The sequence below is a fragment of the Hakea prostrata genome, chromosome 1 (assembly GCF_041222555.1).
Source record: "Hakea prostrata isolate BN-2017 chromosome 1, UWA_Hpros_2, whole genome shotgun sequence".
Lineage (NCBI taxonomy): Eukaryota > Viridiplantae > Streptophyta > Magnoliopsida > Proteales > Proteaceae > Hakea > Hakea prostrata.
Window position 1 is genome coordinate 15,210,706 of NC_142600.1, and position 25,300 is coordinate 15,236,005.

General features: G+C 38.2%; 2 protein-coding genes across 3 annotated transcripts; one reads left to right on the plus strand and one right to left on the minus strand.

Annotated features, from left to right (window-relative positions):
* Nucleotides 1-2,572: 2,572 nt before the first annotated feature.
* Nucleotides 2,573-17,360, minus strand: LOC149027778 (ARM repeat superfamily protein). 2 transcript variants are annotated; one of them, XM_089165803.1, is made up of 10 exons: nucleotides 17,332-17,360; nucleotides 17,215-17,260; nucleotides 14,688-14,756; nucleotides 14,068-14,602; nucleotides 13,902-13,988; nucleotides 10,863-11,053; nucleotides 7,868-8,063; nucleotides 4,102-4,166; nucleotides 3,842-3,943; nucleotides 2,573-3,690 (listed from the first exon to the last, which is right to left on the minus strand). In XM_089165803.1, exons 3-10 carry the CDS (start codon nucleotides 14,729-14,731, stop codon nucleotides 3,588-3,590), a joined length of 1,323 nt encoding a protein of 440 aa, XP_089021929.1. In that variant the 5' UTR covers nucleotides 14,732-14,756; nucleotides 17,215-17,260; nucleotides 17,332-17,360; the 3' UTR covers nucleotides 2,573-3,587. The 2 variants fall into 2 exon arrangements, with proteins under 2 accessions (XP_089021929.1, XP_089021922.1); XM_089165796.1 differs by lacking the exons at nucleotides 17,215-17,260; nucleotides 17,332-17,360 and having other exon boundaries at nucleotides 14,688-14,788.
* Nucleotides 17,361-18,863: 1,503 nt separating this feature from the next.
* LOC149027779 (pentatricopeptide repeat-containing protein At4g04370-like) lies at nucleotides 18,864-22,677 on the plus strand. The gene is made up of 2 exons (XM_089165813.1): nucleotides 18,864-18,996; nucleotides 19,458-22,677. The coding sequence occupies exon 2, from the start codon at nucleotides 19,813-19,815 to the stop codon at nucleotides 22,675-22,677; it is 2,865 nt and encodes a 954-aa protein (XP_089021939.1). The 5' UTR covers nucleotides 18,864-18,996; nucleotides 19,458-19,812.
* Nucleotides 22,678-25,300: the final 2,623 nt, after the last annotated feature.

Sequence of the window (25,300 nt, forward strand, 5' to 3'; positions counted from 1 at the left end):
AAATATACAATTAATGAATATCAATTTAATATTTTATCAATGATAATGTTATCCATTGTCTAGTATGCAAACTCATTTTGAAGCTGAGTTAAGAGTCACGGAAACAAAAAAAAAAAAGCTCTATTGAGGGAATCTGTTCCTTCTGCTCCAACTCATTTGATCTATGGTATGCAATCCATCTGTTCGTTTTATGATCTATGTTTCAAAAAAGAGAAGCTCTATTGAGAAAATCATCTGCTTCTGCACGATAAACGTAGTGATCTTTCTCTTTTATGTTTTGCAGCTCACTCTGATCCACTCCTCGGAGAATAGGAATCGGACACTTGGATCGATCTATCCCGATTTTGGTGAATCAAATCTGTTTAATTTAAAAAAAAATAAAAATCTAACTGTTTAATAATTATGTATGTAATTATAAAAGATCAAATTAAGACCAATTGACGGGTTATCAGCTTATTGAAGTCTGAATGATTTCACTAATCCAACAACCATATCCCTTATGTGATGATATAAATAAAAGGAATTTGAGGTATCCATTATATCCAAAACCTTTTGATGCCAAAACAGTGGTAAGGAAAAGAGTATGAATTGCCAAAACTTTTCCCATTTCAGGCCGTTGTTTGTCACAATCCGAGTGTGCAATGTCTTATTGAGTTAGGAAAACTTGAAACAGTTATGGTATGTATTTTAGTTGATCAAAATATCCCTTAAATTGATATTATCCGTTCATAAAACCCAAGAACTACCAACCCCAAAGTCGAAACCCAATCCCAACCCAAAAGTTGCGTTGTGTCTATTATATTATATATTATATATTTATATTGTATCTCCGATCATAAAACCTAATCTTAATAAGAGCAACAAAACCATGTGCATCTGCAGGTGAACGTATATACTAATTCTATATAAAAGTAAAATTTCAATTTTGTTATGATGTTACCCAAAAAAAAAGAAAAAAAAAAGAATTCCGTTATGAAATGTTTTTTCTGGACCAAAATATCCTTACTCCAAAATAATATAATTTTTTCTCATTGAACACACCCTGTCAAAATGTCTCATCTATCCTTATCGGAGTCTCTCAAGAGGTATACTTTTTCAACTAACACCCTCTTACCTCAAAGCCTAACTTCCTTACTTATCCCTATAAATATTGTATACAACAAAAAATTTTCTCATTTTATTTCATCCCACCCTAACAAATTTGCTCAACATTTTATTTTTAAAAAATTCTTAAAAAATGAAAAAAAAAATGTAATTTATAATCCTTCACAACATCTTTTTTTTTTTTCTTGAACAATAAATAACAATTAGTTCTCCGTTTTTGTTTCAAGAAAACAGAGTAGAATGAAACTCTCTATTACAAGACCAACTCAAAATAGGAGGACATGATCTCAAGAGAGATGACTACATCTATATTTTCTTAAAAGTCCTTATCCATTCAATTTGAATACAATAATAAATCAATATTACAAGACCAAACTCAAAATCGGAAGACATGAATACAAGAGAGATGGCTACATCTATATTTCCTTAAAATTCCTTATCCAGTCAATTTAAATACAAAAATAAATAATATCCAATATCATAATTTGGATAAGCAATAATTCATGAAATTTACTTATTTTTTGGGTTTGCAAACCCTGGTTTCTGAGGCGACCAAACTCAAAATAGGAGGACATGATCTCAAGAGAGATGGCTACATCTATATTTCCTTAAAGGTCCTTATCCATTCAATTTGATCAAAATTTACTTCTTATTATATGTTTGTAGCATTTCAATTGCCCCCAATATCTCAAGCTTATTCTTTAAAGAAAAACGACCAGAGAAACGTAACCATAAAAAAATGACAAAAACTACAAACATTCAATTATCTACGAGGATTTTGTGTGTTATTTATTGTTCTCAATCATGCATAATATGTTAATGATAAAGTAGTTTTAATTCACTAGAAAAAAAATCAAATGACATACTCTTAAAACACCTCATGTGATTCACAATTTTTAATAAACATCTTTATTGCATTTTCATTCACTATTTCACATAATAGGTATAACTTTATAACTAATGGTTACCTAGGAGTATGACTTAAAATGAGTTTATCTGGTTGAGTGTTGGTCTAATCTAATTTTTACAAGTATAATAAAATGTTAGAACTTTGCATAAATTATCAACAAAGTATTACGGGACCAATTAGCAATTATGTACACAATCTAAAACTAATTAGTTAACAAGTAATATATATGAGATAAATCACTCGACTCCTCTATCTGAATTTTTTTTCTGTATTCTCATATATGGCTGCACGGACATATATATGTGGAGTTTTATTTAATATATATACTACTTATCCCTTATTAAAGAAATAATTTCCGGGAAAAAAAAATTTGGTATTCACTAAAACGCACTCTAACTTCAAGTATTGTGCCTCCTGAACCCCTTCTCATTCCACCATTTCATAGAGTTTTGCGCCTGCGGATTTAAGTGACCTATAATCCATTGTAAATTTGTAATTATAAGTTTATACCATTAAGGTGGAGCCAATGAATGCAGATTGCTCAAAGGGAGTAAGTTTTTATTTGGTAAGACAGATTCATAACGAAAAAGGAATTGAATTCAACTAGGGGCTTTGGATGCAAACATCCTAGCTTCAAGGAGGTCAAGGGTGGGTGATGGAAATTTTTTTTTTTAATATTTTTCAGCTGTGAGACCCACCGATTTTGTGGTGGTAAAACTGTCAAGAAGCACTGTGCTTCTCGACGGGATGATGATCCGGATTCTCAATCTTCTCCTTACAAATTCTTGTGGCTCTCCTAGTCGCGAATAGGGACAGAAGTATCGTTTGTGTCGCGTCAAATACCTCTTCTAGGCGGGAAAGAGTTTGAGCCGTAGATCCGAGATTTAACCATACATCCGGATTATATAACACAATCCAAATTTACTAACCATGACCCGAACCCTTCCGAATCACCCGAAAATCGATGAGCTGAGTTGTTTCCGGCACTCTGGATGCGAATGGTACATCGCAAATGCAACTTTCATTCTCGCCATGGATGTACCAGTCGAGCCTCCTTCCCTGCCTCTGCCTAAAAACCCACCTCGACCATCAGAACCTACCCAAAATCAAATCCCCGTTGTCATCAAACAAGAAACACCAGCCCCAGATACAAAGAAATCCTCTTCTCCCAGCAATTTCCGAACGCCGGAACCCTCTTCTTCCTGCAATAATGTTATCGTCGTTCCCAGCTATTCAAGTAAAAAAGTCTTCCAAACCCTCGTCTTTAGTTGCTTTTGTAACCATAGTATACATGAAAAGCGGAAGATGCCCATACTAACATTAGTTGAGATGCCATGATTGGTATGGCATAGTAGATATCCTCACGATCATCCGTGCGGATGATCAAATGTTTCACCAGTTTGGTCGTTTGATCGGGAGAATTTTTGGTTAAGTCATCTCTTAAATCACCCTCACAAATTGAATCTCACTCAAATCCATGAATATTCGTTGATTTTCCAAAGACTTCTGTTACTTCAGTGACTCAACTAACCTAATCGAAGTAACTACAAAAGTCTGAAAGGTACAAAAAATTTTAGCATTGAAGAATTTTTCCTTCAAAGGCTGGAGCAAGAGTGCTCAAATTTGGGTCGTCCTTGTGTTTGTCCCAAACTGCTTCAAACTGCAGGCCCTTGCTTCTTGATAACCACGGCGCACCAGAAAACAGGAAATACGATTAACATCAAGAAACATAAAATAAAATGAATGTCAAGAAACATACTGCAGCAAGAAGACTCTCCAAACTCCATATGGATAAAATTTCAACAAAAGGATGGGCTCTTTACTTACTGCTGGAGCAAGATCAATATCTGAAGAACATGAGTCCGAATAACTTCACGGCCTCTTCTCATTGCTGCATTCTTGTATGTGATTGTTAACTCATCAACCAATCTGAGGCAGAACAACATGACAATATTCAACAACTAGAACAAAAGTGATCCAGAACTGCATTAGCCAGGAGACTATTGAGCCAAAGTTGTAGGAGATGTTTCATACGGATGCAAATTGTGAACTCCATGTCTAGACAATTTTCATGTTGTTCATCTCACCTTTCAACATAAGGTGTGTTCCTGATCCACGTTAACTTCATAATTGTATAGACCCGCTGAAGAACCTGCAAGGTATTGGGAAGAGTTCATTCCTCCAAGTCCTCGATACAAGTATTAATGTATTATACAGCATTTGTTTCAAAATAAACACTAGTAGCAATGGCTTTACAAAATATCCCTCATATATTGCCCAACTGGCATACCTGAGGGATTCCGAAAAGTTGATGAAAGTTTATTGATTTGTTATTCTTATCTACTCTAATGCAATTAAGACACCACCTAAATGGCACTTCGATGCAATAGTAAGATTGCTCCACTATGACCAAGTAGACACAGAATCAAGTCTAGCCACATTTGCTTTGCAAAAGCTAGGGTCTGCATAGAAACCTCCTAGATTTTGCAGTTGCAGGAGCCTTGTGCACTGGGTATGCCCTCTTATGTTTAAGAGAGCAACTGGCCTATGTCAACAGCTATAAACTGTATCCATGGGATCCTTGGAGGAGGTGAATATCATTGCTTCCATGTTTTACCAAGACTACAGTTTCTACAGGTCCAAACCAGAAACAGCCCTAGAAATAAAAGACCCCTCCCCCTTGGGGGGGTGGGTTGGTTTGGAGGGAATCAAGTAACAAAAATAACAAGGGCAACAGCCACAAAAATAGAAAACCTTCTTTTGTTAACTAAACAAACACAACCATCTGATGCAGATGAATCAGAGAAAATAGCCTTATTTTGGTGGAACTAAGCCTCAGGTTGAACTACATATATGTTGGGCCTCTAGTTGGGATAAGGCTTGTTGCTTTTGTTGTTTGGGCCTCTAGTCCAACAGGTTTTCTCTCTAATAGGTCACTTTGCTCAGAATATGTGGAGGAAATAATGTGCTATTAATTAGTCCAGTTGAAGTATTTCTTTATTTGACCAATTTTTTCTTAGTAGTGGACAGGAATAGGGATTGAATCTGGCCTATTTAAGCTGCTTTCCTTCAATTTAAGCAGAGCTTATTTCAGGTTAAGAACAAACCACACAAAAGGCTGGAAGTTATGGACTTGGTTTGAGTCTATTTTTGAGTCTCTTATACAAGCCAAAAGCCCCTTGACCCATTTTGATAAATGGAATCTTGACTTCAGCCTGTTGATCCTATGTGATTCAGAGTTTTCTGCTCTGGTGTTTTAGCAGCTATCCAGTGATGACCCCAAGGTAATGTTTCAAATCTAAGAATTCCCATAATTTCAACAGACTTTGTGAACAATAATTCTTTAAAATTTATTCTGCTTTGATGTGTAACATCAATTTTCAGATTGATCTTAAGTTTTTATTTCTATAAACATCCCACTTAATCATTCATTGGATCTGATTTCAACCATTTAAGCAACTGGTATTGAATTCTGGTTTTCTGTCAGAAATGTAGATTCTTATCTTAGAAGAATTCTTTATTATTTTGCAATCTGACCAATTTTATGGTTTGATCTCTATACCTAATATAACAATTGCCAGAATGTTTGGTCAATCTGAATGCGTTGACTAAGACATTTGACTCTTTCTAATGATTTGGGTTCCTACTCTCGTGTGGATAAAAAATATCTCAATGTTCTAAACCATGTTCTAAAAGACACTAGTAAACCCACAGAAACCAGAATCACAGTGACCTTAAAATTGAGAAATCGGGAGCAAATGTGATTGGAACTCGCAAACTATAGATTCGGTTCGACTGAAATTAATACAGAGTAGGGATGTGGTTAACATATCATAGCAAACTGACAGTTAGATTAGGAGATATGAACATGCATGGAAAATAGAGAATAAGAAAAAACAGGAAATAGAGAGTAAAGAAAATTTGAATAACTTTCAATCCATCAGCCCAATGATGTTCAAGTTTGGATTGGATGGTCCGATGTCCTGAGATCACACAATAACCTTCAGACTCAGATGACAAATTACCCTAATGCAGACATGAGACAGCATGTAAAAACAACACAAAAATAAAAAAGCACTTGGAAAAGCAATAATAGAGGAATAGTGAAAACACAGAAAGGTTTAGATATCACTGAAGAGAGGGTCACAGTGGAGAGAATTAGTTGTTGAAATCCCTGGAGAACACTATTGGAAGAGGGAGTAACTTTGAATAGAAGATGGAGAACATGGGATATGACTATAGGCTTCACCACCAATCCCAAACCAAAGATCCACTACTTTGGGTTGCCACCTGCTCATAAGAGCTGTGGCTGATTCACCACAGTACACACACTCACATGGAGTTTGTTCATCACAACATCCAAAATGGGGCCAGCTGCTATCTCCTCTTAATGAATAAGCTCTGATCACTACAACCACAAAAGGACAACTCTAATATAGTAAGAGATCCTCTACAACTAAGCAACAATACTAACATAGAAAGCCTAACAACTAAAAATCCATAAGAGTTCAGAAAAAATAACAACTATTTTTGAAGAACTCTAGTATGGTAAGAGATCCTCTACAACTAAGCAACAATACTAACATAGAACCTAACAACTAAGAATCCATAAGAGTTCAGAAAAAATAACAACTAAAAAAAGTACCATACTTGCTTACCAACAAAGGAAGTAACAACAATGATATAAACCACCACTAGACAAAATAGAAACTTGCTATTTTCAACTCCCCAGAATATTCCAGTAGCAAGCTTAGGCCCACATATGCCAAGTACGCTGATTAACATCAGTATCTTCTTGAAGTTCTCAAATAAGTAACCAGATATAAGTCTACTTTGCTCCTCTCAGGAATGTCTATCAAGTTCCCAAAGTGATTAGATATCTATTGTTAAAATCACTAAGCAGCATAGCAGTCATAATGTCCATCTTCTTGAACTTCTGTAAGAATAGTTGGCAGCTGGCATTGTAGACACCCATACAGAAAAAAAAAATTAGAATGAACCTGGGACATTGATTACAACTTATGCAAAAAAAATGTGCAGTTGCATCCAAATGACCAGATACCCGAGCAGGCAAATCTAGATGCCAATGGGAAAGTATTTCATGCTCTCTCACAGAATAATGACCATCGTATGGCAGTGGAAGGGAGTAGAGGCTGGCCATGTAGGGGAACAGAAAGAGAAGGACGAGACTCAGGATGGTGCAGTGTTACTTACTTAGAGATGCAGTGGAAGAGAAGGAATCCACAGTGAATTTGGGAGGAGACAGGAAACTTTTCTTAACCCATAGTCGTGTAACATGTTGGGGTCTCTCTAGTCCACTGGCTTGAATGTGGGCTTGTGGGAGATAGAAGAGATGGGTAATAGGTGAACTATTTCAACTGTTTGTAGTTGTTTATTAATCCTTTCTACCCTCTCCTGTCTCTGTGTTTTGTTTTTTTAGTCATTGTGGAACACAAAAATGGGTTAGGCTTCACCCTGGAAAGTAGGAGGTGGATTTGCATTGATGTATGAGCAAACAATGTCTAGTTAAGTTGAACTGAGCTAATTGTCAGGTGCAACCATGCAAATCCCACAATTTTCAATCCAACAACAAAGTTACTAATCAAAGCCATGAAACATTTGAAAAGAGGACACTGACAATAAAAAATTTCCAGAACTGAAATATTATAGCACCAATGGTTCAGAGCTAGCAACAGATTTTTCAAATCACAAACACAACATCTGAACAAAGATTCATGACCAACAATTAGGGTATCATTGTAATAGGAAACCATCCAAGATACCACTAGATCCCATATTATCCATATGTCAAAGGATATGCATCGCTCTAAATAAATTATCATGAAACCTCACCAGTATAACAGTTTCATCATCATCAGCATGCATCCACTGAAAGAGAAGTGGGAAAATACGTCTGAAATGGGCTAATAAGACAAGCCCCATTCCATTAAGAACTGGCTCAATGAGTTCAAGCCATGCAGTGCGGCGTTCTTTATTCCGTGGCTGCCGTTCTAAATGACTTAACATCTCAGTGAACATCCTTTCAAACCTGTAAAACATGTAGCACACAGCGGTAAAACATAGAAACAAGTCAGGCATGCATGAAAAGTTGAAAAAGACATTGCTAGCAAAATAGATGTGTAAAACATTAGAGGTAGTAGTGTAGTACTAAATACTAATCACTCCTCCAAGGAGAGGAGAGCTGGAGACAAAATAATTATTTGAATGAGCCCAATATGTTGGATCTAAATACAGATAAATCATAGATAAGTCAGAGAGGCTATGGATCCTCCAGACCTTTTATTTAGACCCATCCCAGTTTTCTACCACATTTGAGGTAGGGACCAATAAGATATATATTTTTTTTAATTTTAAAAAGTGAAAGAAATAAAACATGATCGACAATTTGTTCAGCATTGCTTCCCATTACCCCACAAGTTCCATTCCTCTCATTTCTCTCCTCCATTAACCTCATTTTCTCAGTTTGTGCAGTTCTCTAACAATGAACCAGCAAGACAGAAATTATAATTATGGGTAATCTAAGTTGGACAAATATTTTTATTCTCATCAAAAAAAGGTTGGACAAACATTTGGGAGTATTACTTGGTGAAGTTCCTAGTCATTCACTATCATGCATAGATACTTATAGTACCATTGCTTCATAACACTAAAGGGAATAGGACTTTCACTGGTTCATCTCCATTGCTTGTTGGGTTTGTTTGGGCCTTAAGTTTGAGACGAAACATAACTGATTGAGGCCCAAATAAAACAATCTTTGGCTCATAGGAATTGGACCAAACCCACGAACCGGTTTGAGGTGAACCGAACCAACCCCAAAAACCCTAAAACTCCATCGTCTTCTTCCTTTCCTGCAAACCAAAGTCTTCGCCGCTTGCAACTTGCCGCCGATTGTACCTGACCTCCTTCTATGCTTCTTCACTTCACCGCATCTCAATTTTATCGCAGAATATTGCTCCTCCACTCTGGTCCAGTAGGTATCTTCACTCAATCCTATCTTCGTCTTTCTGTTCCACGTTTGGTGATGCGTGACTTCCATATCCAGTAGTACTTCATCCTCCGTTCAATACTTCTTTCCAACCTTCTTTACAGCCTGATTTGGCGATTCAGTCACATTGATACTATACTCTGATCCAACCTGGTTGGTGTCTATCTCCAAATTTGATCTCTATTGTCTCCCGTCGCTAAACTCACACTTCAGGGCTTCTTTGAATCCCGTCCAAGAAAATGCCGTCCAATTCTTGCGATAGATCCAGTCAAGTGCCTCTCCTTCCAGATGTTGGATCGCCACCCCCAACCATTGCTTGTCCTCAATCTGGTTCTCCCAGCAGAAGAGAAGAACCTCTAAAATCCATCTCTGAGCTCCTCCTCCACCAGAAAACGAAGGTAATGCCATCACCTCCCTGGATCGTTACAGCTCTGATACCAATTGTTAAGTACCCGAATGAGGCAACTTAACAAAGATGGAATAACTCAAGAAGATAATAGCAATAATGGACTTTGAAAAAAAGTTGAACGAGAAACAAAACACACTACTAGCAGTAGGTGAATCCTACGGCTACCCAAAAGCAATAACTCTCACCCAATAACTCAAAAACCTTCTCTCCTCTACTCTTCCTTCCCCCTATTTATAGCAATTTCGTTCCTAAAATATTAATCAACATAATCATCCCAATTCGAATAGGACTCTTCAATTCTAATCCTAAAAAGTAACCTGAATGTAATATGACTCTTCAAATCTAATCCTAAAAAGTAACCTGAATGTAATATGACTCTTCAAATCTAATCCTAAAAAGTAACCTGAATGTAATATGACTCTTCAAATCTTCCACCCGATTTAGGGGATTTGCTTGCCACGCTTTCGTTTATAGACTCGTGATACAAGGGGCTTATTAGACAGGAAAAGGCATGAGGCTGGCAGGGTAGAAAATGCTTAGAGCTGTGCGAAGAGCTTCTCAACATTAAGGTCCAACTTTATTAGCTCAGATACAAAGTCCCAGCTCTACTCTTTACCAATCACTGGGTAGGCAGCATATGCATCTAGGACCATAACCTATTATGTAATTTCTTTCTTGGAACAGATAAAGTTGCCTGGACCTTCAGAGCTTACACATGCACGCTGGCCAATGGGAGAGTATGCACAAGCATATTTTGGATGACGTCATAAATCATCTAAGTCTTTATATGACACAAATACTGAGAAGTACAAATATTTTGGAACTAATCAGGTAATTAGCTGTTCTCAAGAATCCAATCTATGGAACCTGGTTTCAATTTGGTTCTATTGAATAGCACACGGAAAGAGGGACGCTACCAGATCTCCAAACACACTTAGTTTCAGTTACTCTAGATAATACAATTCTATACAACCATAAGGCAACAAATTTGAGTCCCCACCGGCAATTATCTGGGATCAACATCTGAAAATTAAGGACCTGACGATGGAAATACAACATAACTTCTCATTAGCTGATCAAACCTGTTAAGTCTGAAGCCACCAACTACTCTTAATAGACCAATTATCAATGGGTTATCTATTCATCACCATCTTCCCAAGTCACAAGTTGTAGTCTCAGTCCTGCCATAATATCTTTACCTTCTATTCAGTTAAAATCTATACTCGATGATTGAGGGAGAAAAAAAAAGGGAAAGGGATCATGTTTGGGCCTCTAGAGCATGAGCTGCCCAATGGGAGTGTGCGTCCAACCATCCTGGGTGGAGTTTCCACCTTTCCATGGAACAGTACAGTAATTCTGCACACTTCTGTATGTATGTATGTCTGTATCTATGTATGTATGTGTGTGTGTGTGTGTGTGTATTTACTACCTACCATGAGCTACGAGGATTTCTTTGCTGGATACAAGTTACTAAGCCGACAGACATCTCAACCACAAAGCGCCATAGCTCATCACTAGAAGCAATATTCCGGCAGCATATATCAAGTATCACATCTTCATACCAACCAAGCTCAGCAGAATTCACATTCTCTGCAAGATGTATAAAGCTGATCATACCCTGTGCCTGAAATGAAAAAAAGTAATGGTTAGCGGCTGCCAAAATATTGACAGTAAGCAACAAAAGAATATTACTGCCTCACTATCACACTGGTACCATTTGGTCCATTTCTATCCAAAATAATATTCTGTCTCTGAGCTATGTCAAGAATATGTGATCAGTTTTAAATGTCTAATCACATTCATCCACAAATGCAAAATGGATGATCAGTAACTATAATATATAATCGTAATCATATACCCAGGACCACAGTCATCCAACCATGTTTTAGAACCAAACAGAATCACAAATCAATTTACACGACTTAGTTTTCAATAGATTGACTGTGAGGTTGTGCAAAGAGATAGGGGGAGAGAAGGCAACCTCAGTGAATGCCAACATGGGAAGGAAAGAAACCCGCCAAAGAGCCATTAGTGAAGAAGGGGGTGGAAACGCAAGATTCAACCCGATAGACAAAGGTTGGGGCGCGCGCGTGGGGCGGGGGACCCAATTAGGAACAGCACCTCAAAGATGAAGTCGCAGCAAAGAGAGTTAGAGGCTTTGTGGAGGTTGTTGATCAGCCCCTGGTGACTCGAGTAAACAAATGGAGGAATAGAAGGGGAAACATCGGATCATCACCAGCAAATATCAGAGCCAATCCAACTAGCAAATGACAAATGGCTGATTAGTATTGGGCAGCATCCACAACCACGCTGGACAGAGGCATGCAGAAGATACACCATGTGGCAGGGAATGATTGGAGAGAGTGTGGGAGCTTGTTAGGATTGTGGGTGCATAAGAAAGGGAATGTGGAAAGTGTGAGGGGGAGGAAGAAAGAATGGAGTGGAAAGCAAGCTGAGCTTGCTGGGGAGAGCAGGGTCTCTAGGGTAGGATGTTCAGAATTATTGCTTTGTAGTTGTGTTGTTTTGAGAAGATAGCAGCAGTATTTCAATTCAGTGTTAATGTAAGCTTTGTTAATGCCAATCAGATTTTAATGGATGTAGCATTACAGTTCCTGCCTACTGAAATTTAATTATGTAGTCTTAAGAAAAAGGGGTCCTAACAGTTGATTTTCAGAAGTGCCGTAGAAGAGTACCACCAGCGTTCAAACCTCTGAATAATTTCCGTACAGAGAAGGATGTTATCGGCAATGCTACGACCCAAGATGAAAGTAGATTGGCTTTTGTTGACATGATATGGGATAATATGGTGGATGCTATTGGCAAGGATCTTAGCGATGAATTTATAGAGGAGATTGCAAAGGGAAATAGGCTGAAAATTCCTATGGAAGGAGGCATCAGGCTTCTTAGGGATGAGGCAGAGAAACGTTTGGTTGATAGAAGAGAGTTGGGATGGGTTGATGAAGAAACCATGGACGGCATTGATGAGGTCCTCTTCAATGAAACTCCAAGAGGCTCCGAAAAAGCCCACACTAAATCCATCCTAAAGCCTCAATTTTGGATTGATTTCATGAAATAGTCCACAAACAGATGATTAAGTCAAAACAAGAAATTGTTATGGTTGTATCAATCAAAAATATTTTGTAGAATAAAAAAAATGTAATTGGAAATTCACTTTTTCAGAGTAAGTCCCTATTTTTTTGTAAATGGTGGTGGTGATGACAATGGTAGAAATGGTGGTGGCATGGTAGTGTAAGACCACTAGGAGAAGAAGGGCTTTGCTTTATGTTTAACATGCAATTACTACAGTACCCATCAAATTAACCGTCTACTCATCAACAAGAAAGATTTGAATAAAATGAAATAGATATTCTGAAATAGCTCTTCAGCTAGTCCAGAATTTCTATTTCACCAGAATAAGGTGTAGAAATCAAGCCAAACATCTTTTGAAATTGAAATTACCCCCTGAAACAAAAACAGAAATCGTACTTGTTGGTTAATGCTGGTCTAAATGTTGCTCCGAGAAAAATCAACAACATAAAAGTACAGTAAACAAGTGGTGCATCATGCTTGTTGGTTAATTGATTCAAGATCGTCAAAAGGAATCATTTTGCACAATAGATATTGAAAAAATCTAACAAACAATGATCAATCACTCTGCACTCATCTCCAATATGCTTGACATAAGTTCGATCGAGACAGGATTGGGAGGGCCTGTAGGAAAGGGGACCTAAGTGATGCAGTTAAAAATGTCCAAAAAGATCAAGTGAGCTTTGAAATACTTAATTTTGGCACATGGGTGGGTTCTATAGACATTAAGGTTCTATTTTGGGATAATTGATGTAAGGGCCTAATGTATAAATCCATAAAGTAAGGGTAACACTGCTACACAGGATTAGTAGTTAGCTTCAACATTTAAGTCAGTGATTGAGTTGGATGAGGATACTTAATGATAAGACTGTTTTATGTTATTTACATTTAAGTAAGTGTTTTATGTTTTTAGATCGATGAGGAGTCCTTTTTTTCAGTCAATTAGGAGTTTTAGAAGGTCTATATATATAATTGCATCTCCCCATCAATTAGAAATGAATTAATTAATGAATATGACTTTTTATAAGAGTTTTGGAGCTGTTTGGCAATGCATACGGGATTGTTATCTCTTTCCTGTTTTCTTCCTTAAAGCTCTTCTTTTATTTTACTTCCCAAGAATATCTCTTCTATCATTCAAGTTGCTCTTCAAAAATATCTTCAACAACAGTAAGTTGAACAATTCCCAATCACAAATCTTGTTCTAACAATCTTCCTATTCTTCTAATTCCCCTTCCGTGAAAGCCACCATAGCAGCCCAAGATACTGGAGGTTGGGATTTGAAAGACCCAAATATGTGGAAAATAATGAACTCCAGGAAATGCTAGTCAAAGTTTCATGGAAGTTGAAGCAAAAGTACATTGTCAAGTCAACAATTACTTACGTACTTTCACTTCAGGGGACCAATGATCCAGGGTGGTCAATGCGCAAGGAATCACCAAAGAGCATAACTTCCCCAAGTGAGGGTGATCAACCTGCAAAAAATATTAGGGGCATCCCATCATAAGAGATCAATACCATACTGAAGACTCAAGAATTTAGACTGCAATAAACCTGTGTAAGGAACCATCTGAACTGATGTGCCGCCACAATCGCAAATGCAACAGGAGTCCTGGCAGAAGCAGCTGAAATCTCATCACCGTCATCTGTAGGATCAATAGAACTTTCCTTAATAGTAGCCTTGAGCAAAGGTAACACTTGAGGCATCAGCTCCACCACCAGTTTCCGTTCTTCTGGAACCAAAGCCAAATCCACTCCAAGATCTCCCACCTTTCCAAACTTTCTCCCACCCATACTGGAGAATAAAATTCTTGAGAGCTCTCCCACCGCTGCCTCCCCTGCAGCTGAAAGATCTCTGGGAATCCATGCCATTAGATCCCCCGCTTCAACCTTGGATGAAGCTAATGCAGCACAGCATAAACAGAAATCCCTAATTTCTCTCTCAATCTCTTCTTCAGTGGTTTCAGCAACCAATGACAAATTCTTGTCAGGTAGTAGAGATTCGAGAATGGATTTAACAGAGACATTTGTGCCTTCGGGGGGGTTATACTGAGTGCTTGATAGTGATTTCCGGATAGGTTCTGCTAACCTAAATTGAAGAAGAGTGTGGTAAATAAATAATAAATACAATCACACAAAGAGGCGGAGAGGGATAGAAAGAGAGGAAGGCTTACTGCAGTATAAGATCTCGAGGAACATGCGATAAGTGGTGGATCATCCTGGTGCTCTAAAAACAGTGATACCTGAAGCACGTCACAGTTCATAACTGATAAGGTCTGGGATACAAATTGAAAATGGACTTCTCATTTTACTATTTATTTATTTTATTTTATATCACAAGCTACGCCTACATATCTAACATGCACCGGACTCTAATTACAAGTTACAACTACGAGAAAGTGAAGGGGTGTCTCAACAAAAACAAACAAAGCTTTACCCCAACTAAAGGGGAGTCTGGATCTGCACCCCGTCATGGGTGCACTCTGTGCTCCCCGACACCTTTACCACCAAAAAAAATGTGGGTCCCACAGGGATTGGTATTTTTTATGTTTTATTATTTTTCCCTGTGGGCCCCACATGTTTTTGTGATGGTAAAGGCATCGGGGAGCACAGAGTGCTCCCCTGACCCGGGGGGCCTGCACATGGATCATTGCTCTACCCAGTCAGCTCTATTGGATACACATGATACAAGACTTATGCTAAGCATGCCTAGCCAAATCACATTCACTAAGATTATGGCTTTGAATCTTTCAATTCCCTCAACTTGAATCAAATCACTCCCCTGCACGAAGGCATTCAAATGCCTCTATTGAACAAGGCCACGCTATCTCGAACAACTCTCTTAAAGCTTTTCGTGAAACAAAGCTACTCATCACCGACCTCTAATACACTTTATCCTTCCTAGTGCCACATTCCATCTCAACATCCTCATCTAATAGACAATTTTTTTCTTACTTTTTTTATATACTTCTTAACTGTCCAGTAGTCTCCCCATACTGTTGTATGACAGTCCTATAGAATTTTCCTTTCAACTTTAGGAATGCAATAATCATACACCACTCCAAGTGCACCTCTCTAAGGGCTCACAATTCTGTATATTTTTAATCATACTAACCTTTGTCTCCCAGCTGCGATTTAGGACTTCTATCATTTAGTAGAAGAGGATAGACTAGGTATTAGTAGGAACCAGCTAAAGTATCAAAATGATCCCATTGCTTTACTATTCATTTTGTATCCATCACCGATGATCATTTTATTTTTTATTATTGCTTCTACTTTTCTTTTTGAATCTTTCATCAAATCATTCTGATGGTGCCTGTAAATCTAACAGTTATTGTGGTGGAAGGGGAGTTATAATTTGAGACCATAAAAGATATTTACTTCCAATTAAATGCAAAGCCTATAGGAGCTACTCTACAGCACCTACAGAAGCAGAGGTATAAGGTATAATATCCTGCTTGCTTGGAACTTGCATCTTCAGAAGTAATGCTGATTTTTTTTATTCTAAAGGTTAAGCCTCTTGCTTATATGGGACTTCTAAGCCTCAGACTGAGAATATACTCTGTTAGCTGATGATGTATTATATCTCTGTAGGAGTTGTTTCTGTCCTTTCATATCTTGTTGGTAATTGTTTGCCCACCTAAGGTTGTACTATTTCTAAGTCGTATTAGAGCTTGTTGAGTTCAATTATTTTCGCTCATTGTAAATCCTGGCTATTTTCTCTGGCAGGAAGTTATACCATGTTTTCTATGCAAATCATTCAGCAGTAGCATTTCTCCACCTTTTCTGTCCAAAACAAATTAGATGTCCAATAATTAAAATAGTCATATCACTTTCCAAATGGCTCATCCACCAAATTCGCCCATCTTATGTCTTGATGCTATTTTTCAGTAATTTTAGGAGGCTAATATATTACCACTGCATAGATTTGCTTCACTTGCAAGTGAAAAAGATCTTGAGTTGATCATGTAGCTAGGTAAATTTGTATTCAAGGGAAAAAGTAAAAAGACAAGACTACAGTTACTTCAAAAACCTATTGGTATTCCAGTCCAATGTCCTTATAAGAGTCCAGCTTAGGTCTGTCTTCACCTCTGTGAGCCATGTAGTTTATTATATTTTCACAAAGTATTACACGTTGAAATGGCATTTTCTTCAATAAGACAAGTATGGAAGATGATCTCACCAAAAAAAGATGGGAGATGGTTTATTCGTCAGAAAGCTCACTAGTTACCATGACAACACAATGGGAAGAATGTGATTGAAAATGCTTTTGGTAATTAGCTTCAAAGGATCAGTCATAGGAGGAAGAAAAAAAAATGCTCATGCGTACTTCCAAGCAGGCACGGTGTTACTAGAACACATAAATCAACTAGAAAACGTGAAAAAAAGAAGAAGCTAAGATACCATTCTTGCTGAAGGATGCAATCTTCAACACTGAACACCAGACTGAAGGCCGGAACCATGGTTAGCAACATAGACATCCCGAGCACTGCACTCAGAATTGAAGCAAATATCTGACCCCAACCCTCAAAAGAGTTGCTTCCACCAAGATGACCACCAACCCAAAGTCTACTCACTAACCCCATCAACATCACTTCAAGTAACTACCAAACCTCCCCCAAACCCCAATAGCCGCTCAACACTTTTTAAACTCTACAAGCAGCAGCAATCTTAATGTTTAGAAGAAGAAATATGACTTACCTCTGCCAATCCCAAGACGGGCAACGTTGTGACCAGGGTTATGGTTCTGCAAAATGCAAAAATCAGTGAGGTAATAACAAATGGTTTAGCGACAAAGAAATAGAGATTTTGAAGCACCTCCAAAATTGAGTACGAATGGAAGAGGGTCGAATTTAGTTGAAGGAGATACGAGGAAACGGGTTAGTTTCTTGTGAAGAAGGAATTTAAGGGGTAGGGCATTTCGAGTTGTAGAGGGATGAACCTGGATCGGCTATTAGGGGCTTATGTTTAGATACACCTTGTTTAAAGGTATCCGTACTTGACTTGTTCTTTTTTTTTTTTTTTTTTTCTTTTTTTTTTTTTTTTCGTAACTGTCCTGACTTGTTCGACCAAGGTGACAAGGTGAGTGCTTGCACCGTTTTTATAAGTTGGCCATTAGATATGACTCCGAATCCGAATCCGGCAAAAATTTAGAGAAGGCATCCGAATCCGAATCCGAAACTTTATCGGATATCCGATAATAATTCAATCCGATAAAATATCCGATTATTGATTGATAATTGTCACTTTTTTACATTTTTTATTATAAATTTCTAATTACGATTACCGAATGGCACCAAGCAGTTGGAGTATCCCGAATGGGAGAGTTACCGAGCTAGTTACCATGAACTCAATGGGGAATGTATCATCTATTTTTAAAGGAAAAATGTTAAATACTTTACTCTATCCGGATAAAAATTTATCCGGATATTATTCGATCCGATAAGCAATTAGCCGAGCATCCGGTTACTTAAGCAATATCGCCAAGATTTTCCACAGAGATATTTTCCTCAAGTCCCAAACAAGAAAATTTCAAGGAGCGATTTGTTTAGGATACCCTTAAATCCGAAGACGAATGCGAATTCAAAATGCAGGTGAGGTAATAACAAATGGTTTAGCGACAAAGAAATAGAGATTTTGAAGCACCTCCAAAATTGAGTACGAATGGAAGAGGGTCGAATTTAGTTGAAGGAGATACGAGGAAACGGGTTAGTTTCTTGTGAAGAAGGAATTTAAGGGGTAAAGGAGCAATTTACGAGTTTTAGAGGGATGAACCTGTTAGTGCGAGACTATTAGGGGCTTATGTTTAAATAAACCTTGTTTAAAGGTTCTCTGTACTTGACTTGTCTTGACTTGACTTGTTCGACCAAAGGTGACAAGGTGAGTGCTTGCACGGATTTTTATAAGTTGGCCATTAGATATGAACGCATGTGTTATTCTAATCTTATGGCTTTGATTTTTTCAACCCTTTACCATTTAATCCCTAAGGCTACCTTAATTTGCAAAAGTGGAGTGGGAAAAAAGAACATGTGGGTCCCATGTGTAATGGGGTCTGAGAGAAAAAAAGAAAAAGGTTTTGTGAAAAAATGATAGTGGTGAGTCTCACTTTTTACTTTTCCCAACTTTCCCACCAAGTCCCACCAAATATGTAGAGTTTTAAAATGGCTTAGGGTGGTGGGAAAGTTTGGATACCACTTGACCAAACAAATTTTCTTGATTCTCCTACTTTCTCAACCTCAAGCAACCAAATAATTTACTATCTTAGAATTGAAAGGAAAAGTAAAAAATCTACACTATTTTAAAAAATTTTTCCCATCCCACATTTATTCCAGCAAACAAACGCAGCCTAACTTTCCTCCCTCGTTTTTCAGCTCGTCTCTGCCTCTTCCCTCCTCAGCGCTGAGAACACCAACTAGGAGGACAAGGAGAGTCAACCATTAGCAGAGGATCTAGCAAAAGGTCTGCAACAACGATCAACTCCAGGTAATATAAGAAAGAAAATTTCTTCACGAGTAGAGGATCTAGAACTCAGCCACATTAGCAGAACCTTGAGAAGATCCATCTCAACTGTCCCTCACACAAGATAGTTAACCAAATTTCCTCAAAGACAAATGGATATTAAAAGAAAATCTGAGTTAACTGCAATAAAGCAAACCCCTTATCGCGGAGGAAAAACGACGATAATACAGGCGGATATATCTTAGTATCGATCTTCCTTGTCCCTCAAAAATCCATCTTTTGTGAAGATATCAAAGATTTCGTGGTTGAGATGTCTTATTTCTAATATTTCTCATGCAACCATTGTGGAAACTTCCTCAAAGACTACCTATGGTTTTCCCCGAAAAACAGAGTATTGGGTTTTTTTTTCTTCACAAAAAGTTTTAGTCTTGATCTATATCATTTCTTCAAAACATATTGTCTGAGGCGAAGACGTGGTGGTGCAGGTGGTCACTCGGTATTGCCAGAGCCAAAGGAGAGGCGGCGAATAAGAGCTGCAAAAAAGAGAGAGAAAAGTGAGGAATTCTTCGAAACATATTGTCTGAGGCGAAGAGTGGTGGTGCAGGTGGTCAGTCGGTATTGCCAGAGCCAAAGGAGAGGCGGAGACGAATAAGAGCTGCAAAAAAGAGAGAGAAAAGTTAGGAATGAAATAGTTAAGTGTTGTTGACCAAAAAAACAGGAGCCTACTAGAACTGGAGCTGATAAAAATCTGCTTACACTCTTTGAAGTTTGAACTTCTTGAGTTTGCCATCGTCCTGTGACACCAATGAATGACGATGACCTCTCTCTCCTCTAGAGAGAATGTCACGGTGCAGGACCTTCTGCTCGTTGAGGCAGCAAGAATCGCTTGCAGAGAAACTGTGGATGCTTTCCATAGAGGGCCGCTTAGACGATGCCATCCGAATCCTTCGCCAAACCCCAGATTCAAGCCGCCAACTTTTGACCTCCGAAACATACCTCCCGCTGATCAGATGCTGCATTAAATTCAAAGCCTTTGCTCAGGGCAGAGAGATTCACAAACACATTATTGACAGTGGTATCAGACCTGATGTAGTCATTCAGAACAATCTGATGATGTTGTACTCAAAATGTGGGAATCTCGAGATTACCCGCCAAGTGTTTGATGGGATGACCCAAAGAAACCTCTTCTCTTGGACGGCAATGATTGGGGCATATTCTAACTTTGGTGATTCGCTCAAAGCCTTCAAAACTTACGAGCAAATGATTTTGGCAGGATTTAGAGCAGATCACTTCCTTTATCCTCTGGTTTTGAAGTCCTGTTCACGAATGGAGGCTTTAGGGAGAGGGCAACAGGTTCATGCTGATATTATAAGAAGTGGCTTTCAGTGGGATCCGGTCATAATGAACTCTCTCACAGATATGTATGCGAAATGTGGAAATGTTGGAGACGCCAGAAGAACTTTTGATGAAATGGCTGTCAGAGATATTTTTGCCTGGACTTCGCTGCTTGTTGGCTACACGCAGATGGGTCTTAGTCTACAAGCATTGAAACTATTTAAAGAAATGATGCTATCAGGGGTTAAACCCAATTCAGCAACCTTAGCGGGGATTTTGCCCATTTTTTCTGATCTAGGTTCTCTGAAACTGTCCAAACAGATTCATGGATTGGTTATTTTAAGTGGGTTTGAGTACGAAAAATTTGTTGGGACTTCCCTTATAGATATGTATGCAAATTGCAATGGTCTGGGGTATGGCCGCCTCATATTTGATAGAGTAAAAGACAAGGATGTTGTTTGTTGGAACACCATGATCAAGGGTTACGCTCAGGTGGATCTCTTTGACGAGGTTCTTGAGTTATTGAGATGGATGAGTAAAGACGGAAAAACTCCTAATAAAACAACATGGGACTGCATTATTTCACATCTTCTCCAAGGAGGACAGCCTGTAGAAGTTCTCTTCAGTGTGGTCAACCAATTGGAGCAGCATGGTATGAAGTTAAATGAAATGTCATCAACATTATTGGATCAAATATGTGAACAAGTAGACGATATAAAACAAGTAAAGGAACTCCATGGGCACCTAAGCAGGAGTGGATATATCTTGGGGAGTATTGTAGCATCTTGCCTTATACGCATGTACTCGAGATGTGGAGATCTTGAAGCTGCTCAAGAAGTTTTTGACTGCCTGAGGGAAAAGGAGTTAGATTGTTGGATCTCTATTATTGCTTGCTTTGCTTACAATGGATATGCCAATAAAGCGTGGGAACTTTTTGATTCAATGCGTAAGAGCTGCATGAAGCCACCAAATATTCACAGCTGGAATACTGTAATTGCTGGATTCGTTGATGTTGGCAATTTTGAGACTGCTTTGGAGACCTTTAGTTCTATGAAGTGGTCGAACCAGAAGCCTAATCCAACGAGTTTTGATATTATTCTTCCAGTAGTTGGCAGTTCTTATTGTTCAGTAATGGGGAAGCAGTTACACTGCATGTTTCTTAGAAATCATTGTGAGATGTCCAGGTTTGTCTGCACAGCATTCATTAACATGTATGGAAACACTAGACATGCAGATTATGCAATTAATTTGTTTGAGTCAATAAATGACAAGGATTTAGTGTCATGGAATGCAATCATGTCAGCCCTTGCAAAGAACGGATATCTTGATGAGGCTTCTAGAATCTTCCAAGAAATGAAAATGGCAGGGGTTTCTGCCAATGTAATCACTTGGACCACATTAATTTCAGGTCATGCACAGAATGGGGAAGTCGATGAAAGTTTTAAGCACTTCCGTGACCTTCAGTTGGAAGGACTTAAACCCAATTCCATTACTATTGCTAGCATCCTTCCAGCATGTGCACAATCAGCTACTTTATCCCACGGTAAATCCATTTATTGTTATGTCATAAGAAGTGGGATTCAATTCTATGATCTATTTGTCACAAATGCGCTTATAGACATGTTTGTTAAATGTGGATGCATGGAGTATGCTGAACGAGTGTTTAGGATTCTGCCTTGGAAAGATGTTGTCACATGGAACACAATGATTCAGGGATTTTCAGTGCATGGGAAGGCTGAATCTTCACTTGCCTTGTTCCGTCAGATGTTAGAGGATGGAGTGGAGCCGGATGGCGTCACATTTGTTGGGATTCTCTCAGCATGTAGTCATGCCGGGCTAGTTGAGGAAGGATGGAAACATTTTAACAGCATGAGTTCCAGTTATGGAATTGTGCCAAGTGGGAAGCACTACGCTTGCATGGTTGATCTCCTTGGGCGTAAGGGTCACTTCGAGGATGTTAGAAATTTCATTCTCCAAATGCCACTGCAACCCACTGCAAGCCTTTGGGGTGCTGTTCTTTCTGCCTGCAAGACTTATGGACATGTGGAAATGGCAGAGTATGCAATGGACCATCTCATAGAGCTACAGCCTCAGAATCCAGGGAACTATGTGATATTATCAAATATTTATGCAAATGCTGGGAGATGGAATGATGTTGATCGTGCGAGGAAAATGATGGTTGATCATGGAGTCAAGAAGCTGCCGGGTAGTAGTTGGATTGAGATTGGGAGCTCAATTCATGCATTTACAGTTGAAAACACATGGAACATAGATATGAATGAGGAAATAAACAAAATACTGTCAGATCTGGCAGCTCCGATGATGGAAGAGGGGTATGTTCCTCACACATGCACAATTGGTGGTACTTGAATTTTTCAGCTTGCACCAGTGAGATGCGATTGTAAAACTCAGCTTTTACATGAAAATGGTGAGACGCAAAGAACAACATTGAGACCCAAAGTGATGGAGCCATCATGTATCCAAGTTGAGAAACACATACTCTGTGAGCAGATTGAACTGAATGGTTTTTGGAAGCAGTAAATATTATATGCATTACTCCCCTTTGGTGTACATCAGAGTCATAGCCAGATCCATTTAACACCTACCTCTCACCCTTCTCTATCTCACTCTCGTAGTTCCTGGTGTATTGTTCATGAAGATAAGGAGCTCTCAGCTATCCTCCTTTATGGATTTCTCTTATATTTTATTCTTTGAGAATCTCAAAATCCTTGTATAACCTCCTCATTTTCAATTTCTCCAGTTTTTTAAGTCTTCACAAACTTTCTTGACCCAAATTTCACAAGCTGCATTATGCTGAAGCATGCCATCCTTGACTTCCAATTCTGATGCTCATATATGATTGTCCAGAAACTGGATGGGATACGTGATCAAGCTTCAAGTTATAGACTTATAGTATTCTGTGATGCTTGTGCCACTTAGGGTTCTTGCTCAGGTTTAGTGAATGGAAATAGTTTTCTCTGATGGAATTTATTATTTTCCTATTTGTTTCATTTCTTGAATAATTTAATATTTTAGTTTTATTTCTGATTTTGTTTTTTCTGGGTGTTTTTGTCTCTTCCCATTCCTTAGCCTGAACTGCCATCCTTTATACATTATTTTGTTCTCAAACTCATTGCTGAGAGCACATTTTTTACAATTACGTTTGATTGTCTAATAGTTGTCGAATGGTACCCTTCATCTCAGAGCAGGATTTCAATGCCTTCAACTGTGGATCAATAGGAGATCTCAGGGAATATGAAGGTCATTGAAGATAACCATCTCATAATATTTGTTGATCAGAACAAAGCAGAATTGGCAAGCTACACTTTTGCATTGGAACTTTTCCCACTGGATGCTCTGAAAGAATCCAGTTAATGTCCTTGTATCCAAGTCATTCTAAAGGCATTCACATGGAATATATTGTATGACCCAGAATGCAGTTTAAATTTGAGGCCAAGTGGATTCCATTTGAATGGTCCCTAAACTGTTTGGACATCCTTGTTCAAGACATGATATGGACCCTAAAGCAGCATAAGGAAATGCATTCCAGTTTTGATGGAATTCTAACAAATGTTCTTCATACCTCTCTGTGACCCCAATTCCTTGTTTGCTTGTATCATATTATTCATACTCCAAATATTAAGAAAAATTGATCTTTGAGCTAAGTTTGTTCACCTTTATTGCATGTTTTCACCTTTGTAGATTTAACTAGAATCTCTGGACCAGGCTTGGATGATGTTGTGATATTACCCTCCTCTGGGTGTTAGATTGAAAGAATGTTCACATATAAACTCTGGCAGCCATATGCTTCAAGTGATGGAGCAAATTAGCAAATCATGTTCACATAAGACCCTCGCGAAAAGCAATGACTTAAGGGCCTGTTTGGTTGTGTGAATCCAGGGATTTGATTCATGAATAGGTTTTTTTGACCCCGTTTGATTAGAAAACATGGGGCAGTTCACCATTTCAAAATATAGGGTAAAAACGTGAATGAGTTGAGTCTTGGGTTTTGGGTGAAATGAGTGGAATGAATCCTACGTATAAAAGGGGTTGAATGAGCGGATTCACGTTTGACAGAACAAAACTTGAACGGCAACTTCTCTCTCAAACAGTCTTCTCTGTCTTCTCTCTCGACAACACGAACAATCTTCAACTCTTGAAAGTGAGTTGAAGTTTGTTGTTCTTGATGTTCTTGTTCAACTTTTCTTCTAGTTTCTCTAAGTTTTTTTTTCTCACGGTAGAGTTTTGGAGGACCGAAGGAGAAGGTGTTGGTCGAAGGTGCTTCGTTCTCTGAAGCTTGTAGGTGAGGTTTAAAGCTGATGTTTATCAAGTCTTCTATTTGTTTTTTTTTTTGTTTTCCTTCTATTTCTCTGATCTATTTTCTCTTGTAGGGTTTTGGAGCGACATTTTCTTGCCGAAGGTGTTGGTCGAAGGTGCTTCATTCTCTGAAGCCAGCTGTTGTTCTTCATCTTCTATATTTCTGATTTTGTCTTCTATTTATTCTATTCTCATTAGTTTCCACAGAAGTTTGATTTTGAGATCTTAGGAAATCATTGTACCAGAGGGAGATAGATTATTTTGTTTCGATTTGTGTCAAAGCGGATCGATTAGTTTGTTTGGATCTGCAATTTCATTGTTTTATATCTATCTGAATTAATATACCAGATTTGATCACTCATCCCTAAGGTTTTCAACATTGGAGAATAATTCGTTTAGTTGAAGCAGCATTCTTGAATTTTGTGATAATGTATGCTTGTCCTGCAGATTAGAAAGCTTGCCCTTGTCTTCGTATGTTCCATATTCTTGTGATTATAGTAGTAATCAGGTTCTGTGACTTCATTGATCATATTTGATTTCTACACATGGTTAAAATGTCTAGATTTGGAACTCTGCAATCAATCTTAGCCAAGATTAATAAAATGTTCCTTAATTTACTGATCCAATCAATATTATTCCGGTGGTTGTTATCTTGCTTGAGAAAGCTTAATTATAT